At 31.5% G+C, this 11,108-nt stretch overlaps 1 protein-coding gene across 6 annotated transcripts in view; it reads left to right on the forward strand.

Moving 5' to 3' along the window:
* Window positions 1-11,108, forward strand: part of LOC129805264 (zinc finger protein hangover) — a 33,558-nt gene that overhangs the window by 21,229 nt on the left and 1,221 nt on the right. For 2 of the 6 annotated variants that reach the window (XR_008752070.1, XR_008752073.1), the window contains exon 7: window positions 2,609-3,969. Coding sequence is in view for 2 of the 6 variants with exons in the window: in XM_055853047.1 (XP_055709022.1) it covers window positions 2,609-3,916 (1,308 nt within the window). In the remaining 4 variants the exon portion in view is untranslated. Of the gene's footprint in view, window positions 1-2,608; window positions 4,659-10,790; window positions 11,093-11,108 lie in introns of those variants that run through there. The other 4 variants (XM_055853047.1, XM_055853048.1, XR_008752072.1 and 1 more) reach the window with 3 other exon arrangements.

The raw sequence follows: 11,108 nt of genomic DNA on the forward strand, positions 1-11,108 counted from the left end.
AATTTTTGTTTGATTAATATGTAAATTTTGGTTTTTTCTGTAGGGTTGAGTAACCACTTATCGCCATGTTTAGGAAAAAGAGAAATTAATTTTATTATAACTTTTGAACTCTTATTACAAGATAACTCAAATTTGACATAAAACTACTCAGATGTATTGGCTCTTGATTCGTGAAAACAATAGTCCTAGAATTTAACGCTGGACTACTTAAAAAACTGATTTTTATTAACAATGCAAAAATAACCACTTCATCGCCACTTTTCACTACTTTTCGCCAGTTTTGTAACCACTTCTGGCCACCGACTTGAAAAGGTCCAAACTCGATTATTTTAGGCAATGTTATAAAAAAAATACATTCAGCATTTCTTTTTCCTTATGATCACCTCATTATTAGGGGTGACTGGGGCAAAATTTGTCAAAACGAAAATTTCAATATTCACTATTTTCTAGGCTTGAAATTTTTATTTTAGATAACCCACATGAACCTTCTTAAACTTACAAAGTTTCAAGGGATTCGAGGAAGGATTATGTAAAATTAAAAAAAATAATGAAATTTTGAGCCCTATTTTTGGAATATTTGGCTTACAGAAAATATCAATACTGATTAGCTCAATTTGAGCACATTTCTCGTTAAGATGGAGAAAAATTATCTTCGACAAAGTTGTAGAGGACTAAATTTCCTATAAAAATATGTCTATTCGATATTTTTAACGTTTGTGAGAGTAAAACGTCACAAATTATCAGAAGACTGACAAAATTTGCCCCAGCAATTTTGAGAATCTCCACAAAATCTACTTTTAGAAAATGATTCGAAAATCACATTTCTTTCGAGATACAGGAAAATAGTCTTTTGCAATGTTGTAGAGCAGTAAATTTCCTATAAGAATATACTCATTATAAAACGTTTAAGTTTTCTCAGAGCTTGTGAAAGCATTAAATATGTGTTTTTGACAAGTTTTGCCCCAGTCTCCTCTACTCACTTTAAACGATTTTCTTCCACTTTTCTTAGAGAAATCAAATTATAGATCTATTGCAGAAAGTAAACAATGCAAATTTGACAACTGAGAATCTACGAAGTAAAGTTAGCGTCGCCTATTGAAATGAGATGGCGACAGGTGGTAAAATCAATTCCAGAATATTACCACTTCTCGCCATGCCTCATTTTTATATAAAAATAATATAAAATGAAATATTAATTGACTAAATACAAATTTTATGTATTCCACAAGTGTAATTAAATTTTCAATATACAAATTATTTATCCAAAAAGATATTTTTTGCTTGATGAAAATTTTATGACACTTACTATATTTGGTAAGAAATATTGGATTCAATACGCTTGCTTAAAATATTACTCTAAAAAATGCTGAAAATCGTAAATTCAAAACGAATAATTACTATTTTTCGACTCTATAGCAGCAGTAAAAATACAAAGATCTTTGTGGCTCATTTATTTCACAAATCGCGAAAAATAGCGATTTCAATATAAGTGGCGAGAAGTGGGGCACTGGCGAGAAGTGCTGATTCCACCCTATGGTCAAATTTTTGGTGTTAATTGAAAAAAAAAATTAGATTCTTTTTAAAGTATTATTATGCAGTGTGAAAATAATGAAGTATTTTCTCTCTGGGTAATTAAAAATTAAAAAAATTTTAATTTAGAAAAAATTAAAAAATTATTTCTTAAAAACAATTTTTTACGAAATAATTTTCAATATCTTTTTTTTCAATAAAGGTACGTAAAGTATATTTTATCGCGCTAAAAATTGTAATAATACGTTAATGGTCTCTTCTCTACACATTGAACCAGCTTTAATCAAAATTTAACTTTTTTTAAGTTAATTTAATTAACTTTTTTTCCTCATAACTTTAACACTTTTTAGGTGTAAAAATATATCAACATTTTTTAATGTTAATTTTACACCATTTTAAGGGTAAAATTAACATGAGAAAAGGATAACTTTAACCCCCAATACACCTAAAAAGGGTAATATTTACACCGATTTCGGATCAATACTGCAGGGTAAAATTAACATTTCCGGAATGTTATTTTAACTTTTTCGGATTTCTCTCAGTGTAGGCAATTTCTTTCAAGTACAATTTTTCAAGCCCATTTTTGACGGAATTTTCTAATAATATATAGACATCTTAAGGCGTCTGTCAAAAAAAAATCAACTTAACTCTCAATAAGAGGAAAAAATCCATTTTATGTTGTTAATCTCGATAATTTTAATGTTAATTTCGAAAGTCTCTGTATTTCTTTTCTACACTGAGAGAAATCCGAAAAAGTTAAAACAACATTCCGGAAATGTTAATTTTACCCTGCAGTATTGATCCGAAAACTGTGTAAATATTACCCTTTTTAGGTGTATTATGGGTTAAAGTTACCCTTCTTTCATGTTGATTTTACCCTTAAAGGGTGTAAAATTAACATTAAAAAATGTTGATATATTTTTACACCAAAAAAGTGTTAAAGTTGTGACGAAAAAAAGTTAATCGCAACCTCTTTTTTTCTCAGTGTAAAAACTTTAATTTCCAAATTCAAGTTCCTTATAATAGCTTCTAAAATATGGTTTTTATTAAAAGAAAAATTCGAACATTTTGTCTTTAGGTCCATCGTGGTTGGCACTTCCGATCACCAGATGGTCGGCAGGTGACTGATCCGGGAAATATTTGGCAACCGGGAACATTGCCACCGAGTCGTGCCAAACGCTTCAGGCCCCTGCCGTCGAAGCCACCTGTATGTCCCTATTGCAGTTCCAAATTTGCCAGTGCCAACAATCTCCGGCGGCACATTGTGGAGGTGCACAAGCGCAATGAGTCACGCATGAATCGCGAGGCGGTGAATCCGGGGGTGTTTATTGAGAAGGAGCGCGAATGCAGTGCATGCTCCAAGGTCTTTGAGACGCACATTGAGTGGATTGAGCATAAGATGGGTCATGCCAAGAATCAGAAACCATCGACAACTTTTGAGTGGAACTGTGAGATATGTGGGAAGATGTTTACGCGAAAGGAGAGACTGTTGCAGCATATGATTACGCATTTGAACAATACAGGTGATCGACCGGAGGATGATATTGAAGAAGTGGAGGATGATGACGAAGATGATCAGGAAAATAGTTCAGAGTCTCAGAGTCGTGGGGTAAAGGAAGAAGAAACAACGTCAGTTGTGGAAGAGGAAGTTGTGGCTGAAGAAGTTGTTTCTGAAGAAGTCATGGCTGAGGAGAGGAATTCAGAGAGTTCGCCAGAGATGAGTGAAAATGAGGAGAAGGAGGAGGGTGAGAAGCATTCATGTGATCTGTGTCAGGTGTTCTTTAAGACATCGACTGAATTGAGGAGGCATGTGACATCACATTTTATCAATGGAGCTGCAACAATTGGAAATGAAGAAATCAAGGGAAACTCTCCGTCGCCGGTACCTGTGGTCAAAGAAAGTCAATCGGAAGATGTTGGTGAAGAGATTATTAAGAAGTCTGATCCACAAGACAGTCAATTACTCGAAGAAGTTGTTGGAACAGATGATGAAGATGATGAGGAGGATGATATTGAGGAGGAAGACGGGGATGTGGAAGAACTGGATGAGGAAGATGAGGAGGCAGAAGAGAGTGTTGGAGAAGAAGATGATGGCAACTATGATGAAGATGATGAGGAATTTATGGAGGAATATATTGATGCTGATGAAATTGAACCCAAAACAATGGAGATTTCTGCTGAGGAAATGGGAGAGCAATCTCAAAAGATGGAAAGTCAGGCAATTGTGTACAAATGTCGCTTATGCGCTACTCCACATCGCAGTCATTTTGCATCGATTAAGTGTATGGAGGCTCATAGGATGCCAACAGAATGGAAATGTTCCAAGTGTAAGGTATTCTTTGCCAATGCTGAACAAATGAAGGATCATCTGCAGCTGATGCACTAATAAGGAATACATTCGTGATTGTCCTGCCGATTCCACACTGAATTTTCCAAAGTGTAAGTTCAGTTAAAATTTATATTCAGAAAAAAAAACAGTACGTTGCAAATTTTCAGAAAAGAAAATTACACTATATTATTTTAGAGGAGATTTAGGGTAAGTGTGCCAAATTCCGGCCAGCTTGCAATTTCGGCCACCTTTTTTGTTCCTCGAATTTCCATGAAATTTTAGATTTTACGTACTCTAGAGATTATACAATGCAAAAGAATAACAAAAAAATGTAGATTCGACAAACGAGATGACGTGAAAAAGATATTGGAAGAATTCCCAAAGGGCGAGGAACCATGAGAATGAAGGTGGCCGAAATAGAGCACCAAAGCTATGTCTATATTTTTATTCATTTTAAAACGTATTAACCAAGCAACAGTCTTTAAGAAGAAAGAAATAAAGAAAATCAATTTGTATTTAAAATATTACATTTTAAACTTGAGACTCAGACGCTTGCATGCAACTATGCCGAAATTTGGCACACTTACCCTTCAAAAATCAAAAAAGCGAAATAACAAGAAATCGTGTTCTTTATTTCTTTTTAATTTTTTTTTGAATACTTTTTTTTATTGTGATTTTCATTAAAAAAGAAATGAATTTATGTTCTAATTATTTTAAAACGAAATGTTTTGTGTATTCGTCAAATTTCAAATGTATGAAAAAAATCGTCAGGAATCGTCAATAAATTAAGTTTTTTTTTTTGTAGATTTTCTTTTTATTAATTTGAAAATGTTTTGTTTACTATTTGTTTATTTATTCAAAGCATTATGAATAGTTCAAAATTTTATTTTACTTACCTCGCTTGGCATTTCAGTAAGATTGAGTAAAATCTCACGTTCTGCTCATTCATTTAAATACTTTTAGTTTTCTCATATTTTTGACTTTTTGGCCTGGTAATTTTTGTTTTCGAGTTTGAGGAGTAATTTGGGTTGAATAGGAATGTTTAGGGTTCTATGATTTCTACATTCAGGACAAACCTAAACGCAAGGGCCATCCCAGAGTTTTTAGTAAGAAGAGGGTCAAATTTAAAATGCCAGTTGGTATTTTAAGAGAATATTTTTATGGATTATCCTCTGAAGAAAATTTTACTCAATAAAATCTTTTACTAGAACCATAAAGCTTTAGGTATTAGGGGAGACTGGGGCAAAAAGTAACAAATCGGAAAATTCAAAATTCAATATCATCCAAGGTAAAAAAGATAGCGGCTCAAATTTTTTTTTCTATAGATAGCCTCCATAGACCTTCTTCAATATCGTAAGTTTCTTAGAGTTCGAACAAGGAATTTAGAAAATAAAAAATATTCGAAATTTTTGAGCCCTATTTTTGAAATATTTTCCTTGCAGAAGATATCAATTATTACCTACATATTTTCCAAAATTGATTCACTGGTGAATACTTTCTAAATAATTTAAATTTTTTGAATACGAATCCGCTATATATTTTAGAATTTCACAAAAGTTCTTTTCTCCAGAAATCCTTTTATTAAAAATGGCCACTTGGGGTAAAAAGTAACAAAAGGTATGGAGCAAAAAGTAAGAAAAAAGCGAAGCAATTTCTGATGTCTCACGGCGAAAAGAAACGTCATTACAATGTCTCGCCGCTTGTTGTTTGCATTGGTCAAACGATTTGCAGTCTTTTGAGTGTTTTTTTTTTCTAAAATAGCTTGAAAAGCGCTTTTCTCGTTTTCTTACTTTTCTCGCAGATAAAACGGCGTTTTACAAAGATGTAGATGAATAAATTTTCTATGAAAATATGTCCTCTATGTATTTTTTCAAATTTACGGAAGCCTGTAATGAAGCGAATCAAAATATGATAATACCCAATGTCTGGTACTATTTGCCCCAGCATTTTTGAGAATAGTCACAAAATTACCTTTTAGAAAACTGGCTCGATAAACGTATTTCCTTACAAAATAGAGGAAAATCACTTTCACAAAGTTGTAGAGCGGTAAATTTCCTATAAAATTGCGCTAATTAGAAATTTTTGAAGTGCTCGAGTAGCTTGTAAAAAAATAAAATATCCGTTTTGTGACTTTTTGCCCCAGTCTCCCCTATGGAAAAATTCCACTTTGAAAATTCTGTCCTTTGATCCATCCAAGAACGTGTTCATGAATCTGATTGGCTTTTCTTGGAGAAAATTATACTTAACCATGAGATTACTTTTCTAAAAGAAATGTTCTTAAGATCAAAAGTTTATATTAAAGTTTTATTTCTAAAGAGAATATTTAAACCTAAAATTCTCTAAAACATTCCCACATACGTTTGTTTTTGAGTAGAAATTCCGATAAAGAAAATTGTTCTTATGTTCTAATTTAAACACAAATCCAAATGAACGTGGCAGATATGTTGAAAGCTTGCTGAAGACACTAAGAAGACTTTTCATTGAAGAAAATTCTGGGAAATGGGTCAAAAATTAAATTAAAATGCTCTTTACAAGTCATAAATGAGATAGGATCTTAACTAAAACTTTTAAGAAAAGTTTGTTTAAAAAGTTCGTCAAAAATTCAATGCTAAACCGATTTTGATTATTTTGAGCAGATGTGGAAAGTTTGAAGAATTCTCTAAACTTCTTCTAAGGCGGTAAGGGAGACTGGAGAAGATTAGCCAGGGGTAGAATTAGGCAGTGGGGTGTTTTAGTTTTCCTTTTAGAAATAATATTGACCAAACTACTATTTATTCAGGTTTTCCTATTGTATACATTTCTTTAAGAAAATTTGTTCGAAAGCTTTCCCAAAGATCCTCCAAAAAAACCCATTAACAGCTTTTAAAAGTTAATTTTGTATAACGTTTGTATAAAAACAATCAAGGATATTTTAATCCAAATTGTAATTTTGAACTCTTTGGAAAACTAATAGGATAAAAGATATTTCAAAAGTCATCAAATGCGATTTTTTTAGATGAAAATGTCTTTCAAACGATCTATATCTTACTGTTCTTTCATTTTTTGTTTTTTTTTTTTATTTCTTAATCTTTTAAGGACAAGACACTTTACGGACTGAAGATCAACAATAAAAATTAAACCAGTAAACAAAATTTGTGAAACGTATTGCATTTAACCTTTGAAACAGAGTCTGATTCGGTATATTTTTGGCCTCTATGAACGAAGTTTTCGTTCTAATGAAAAAAATAAACTAAAATACATGATTTTGGAGGACAAAGAGGGTGTCGAGAAAAAAGAAAAAAAAAACTGTCCTACATAATAATGTTGACTTATGGGGGGTCGTCGAAGACCAGAAGTCGATATCTCTTACCGTTTGTCCTCTATCCACGTCCCAAGTTGAAAAAAGTGTATACTGCTGTCTCTTTAAGTTCGAGCAGTAATATTACATATCGTTTTATTACAGCTTCTAATGCCAGGAAGTTTTTGCTTAAATATCTAGAAATATTAAAAAGTTATAAAAATCAGTAATCAATAGTATAGTTTGAAAATTCGTCACTTTTAAGCTTAAATATTTACTACATAGCAAATAGTTTGAGATTTGCAAAAAATATCCTACTAGATTCCTATAACCTTCTACTTTACGATTATGTACAAACATTAGAAAAAAATTACTTTAGGTAATCAGGAAAATTTTTTTTCTATGTATCACGTATGACCCAATCATCCTTAAAGGCTTAAAGTCTTGTAGCCCCTGTTCTCCTCGCTATACCTTTGCCAACATTTATGTGTCTGAAGAAAATTCAGGATGTCACCAATAGGACAAATTTTCGTGGTAAATTTTGGAGCAGGAGAACATTAAAATCCAGTGTGCATCGGATGGCCATTGCTAGAAGATTCCTGAAGATCTTAGTAACTGATATGGATCTGATTTTCGATTAATTTTTCTAAATTTAACAAATAAAGATTTTAAATTAGTCATATGATATTGCCATACTGTTAAAGAATTAACATACATGATAGTTTCAAAATATATTTTTTTAAATTTTCATGTAAAGAGGTACAAATGGAAATACCGGAAATACATAAAGTAGGTAATTTAAAACCTCAAATTTAAGGCTGTTTAATTAAGAGGGCAAAAGTGAGCTGTTTTCGTATTTTTTTGAAAAAAAAAAGAAACGACTAATCGTGAAATTTTTGGTAAAGTGCTTAAATTTTTTTTTTCAGAGAAATATAACACAAAATGGCGGATTAATGAGTAGTTTAGTGAAGATATGGCAAATTTCATGAAATTTTACGTTTTTCCGTCTGATGATGGATGGAGACATACGGTGAAATTTCATGAAATCTGTCATCTACATATAAGTGAAGCACATAGGGGAGACTGGGGCAAAACTTGTCAAAACGAATATTTAATTCTTTCACGAGCTCTGAGAAAACTTAAACGTTTTATAATGAGCATATTCTTATAGGAAATTTACTGCTCTACAACATTGACGAAGACTATTTTCCTCTATCTCGAAAGAAATGTGATTTTTGAATCATTTTATAAAAATCGATTTTGTTGAGATTCTCAAAATTGCTGGAGCAAATTTTGTCAGTATTCGGATAATTTGTGACGTTTTACTCTCGCAAACGTTAGAAATATCAAATGGACATATTTTTATAGGAAATTTATTTCTCTACAACTTTGTCGAAAATAATTTTTCTCTGTAAGCCAAATATTCCAAAAATAGGGCTCAAAATTTCATTATTTTTTATTTTACATAATCCTTCCTCGAATCCCTTGAAACTTTGTAAATTTAAGAAGGTTCATGAAGGCTATCTATAATAAAAATTTCAAGCCTCAGTCTCTTTTATTTTAGAAAATAGTGAATATTGAAATTTTCGTTTTGCCCCAGTCTCTCCTAGTCAAAGTAGTCCCTAATTTCCGAGAGTTCGTAATTCTTATCTGAAAAATATAATCAATTTTTTTTTTTAATTTTCATAAGTGTGTTTCATAGTTAAACTAAGAAAACCCAAAGAAAATCGTGAAATATGAACTGTTTTCCAGAGTTGTTTCTTTAAAGGCCTCTACACATTGGGAGCAATTTTCGTCAAAAATTGCGTTTTTGACAGAAATTTGACGTTTCCCCCTGCAACGCTGCAGGGAATTTCCTTCAAAAAAGCAATTTTTGACAAAAATTGCTCCCAATGTGTAGAGGCCATAAAAGAGCATGCATGTTTGGTTAAAATGTTGATTTTAGCGTGCTTTAAAACATACAATAATAGGTTTTCAACAGTTCTTATAATTCGACTAGAAGGGAATTTAATAGCTGAAGACGAATCAGTCTTCACTTCACTCATTTAATTCAGTCAATAAATTTTCTCTTAATCGTTCCCGCCAATTCGAAGAAATCATAAAAATGATTAGTGGAGAAAACACGCTTCAAATTTTAGATGTTCGCCCGAACGTTTGCAAATCTGTTCGGTGTTCTTTGCTCTCGTTCCTGTATCTACAGAAATATTTCGAATTGGTTTCTGAAATTTTTATGGTATATATATTCCTGAATAGTTTATCTATCAGCTAAAAAAAATAAAAAAAACCACTCTGACCTTGTAATTGAGGGCACGACTGTAATACAGATTATATTTAAAAGATGAATTCACTGAGAAAAAAGAGGGTGCGATTAACATTTTTTCCTCATAAATTTAACACTTTTTAGGTGTAAAAATATATCAACATATTTTAATGTTAATTTTACATATTATTAAGGGTAAAATTAACATGAAAAAGGGTACCTTTAATCCCTAATACACCTAAAAAGGGTAATATTTACACCGATTTTGGATCAATACTGCAGGGTAAAATTAACATTTCCGGAATGTTATTTTAACTTTTTCGGATTTCTCTCAGTGTTTGTAATTTTGTGCTATTATAACGGTTTTAGACCTGAGGGTTGGCCCAGATCCTCAAGGCTTTCAAATCCTTAACAACTAATCCCAGACTTGTCTAAAAAGGAATTATAGAAGTCAAACAATATAGTTCAGCCACAAATCTTAAAAGCAAAGTCTTGTAGCTCACTAAGAGTATACAAATTGCACCTTAACAAACTAATTTTTAGATTGTTTTTGTTCTTTTACGAATTTTCGTGCAAAAATTTTACTAAACTTGAAAAAAAAGACCGAATGAAATTGCAGATTTTTTTGCAATTTATAACAGAAGTAAAATTTATAAATCATGACAAACTTTGACCTTCAAAGTTTGTAGCCAAAGAAGATCTTTTTTGCAATTGATCCAAATTATATATTTTTCTGTCAATATGAGAACCTTCAAGTACAAGGCTGATTAATTTACTAAATTTGCAATTCTTTTGGCAAACTTTTTTTTGTGAGAAGAGCAGATATAAACAAGAGCCCTATGGTGCTGAAAATACAGACGTAAGAATCTTCTTAAAGAGGCAATGGGTATACCGATGTTTTCTTTTCTCTTTTTTTTTTTCGTTTTTAACAAACCTGAAGACGGCGATGGCCGCGCGGGTTGACAAAAAGAAACAAATAAAACCATGAAATTGAATTCAATTCATTTGCAATTTTGTTTAAAAATATATGTTTCTTGAGACAAGTGTAATAATCCAAATTAGCCTGAAATTAATTTGTAGTAGTTCCTCATCGCTCGAATTCAACAAAATTCTTTTATTAACCATTTTGAAAATTTGAAAATGTCAGCGTTAATCGGTATTTATGATTTTTGAAAAAGGGCGTGGTTTAAAATGATTTTTAAGTGAAACTTTTTCAATGAGCCGAATAACTATCTACTAAGTCCAGAATTGGATAGATATTACGGTCATGTCAAGGAATCCCAGGCAAGGATAATATTAGATATTTTACTTTTATAACAAGCAATGTTCAAATTCAAAATTTCTGAACAATTATGCAACGTACTGTATTTTTTTCTTTTACGTCAAACTCACAGGCGAAAGCCACAACATCTCTTGACCTTTTTAAAATGAGAAAAGTCCACCGGTTTACGCAGAAGATTATTCCCAAACTCTCTTTTTTACTTTCCTCAATCACTTATTCTTACATTATTTATAAGGAAATGTAGACGTAATGATATTATGTAAAATTCACTGTATTTAATCATAAGATAAGTAGGTGATTTAGTAATGATTAATTCAACTTAACATTGTAATCTACTTACAAAGCAGTCTAATTCGTCTCTAGACGGTGTTTCTTTTTAAATTTTTAATCAAAATCTCATTTTCTTAGAGAGTGTTGTTGTCTTTTTTTT

Source organism: Phlebotomus papatasi, chromosome 3 (genome assembly GCF_024763615.1).
Source record: "Phlebotomus papatasi isolate M1 chromosome 3, Ppap_2.1, whole genome shotgun sequence".
In the NCBI taxonomy this organism is placed as follows: domain Eukaryota; kingdom Metazoa; phylum Arthropoda; class Insecta; order Diptera; family Psychodidae; genus Phlebotomus; species Phlebotomus papatasi.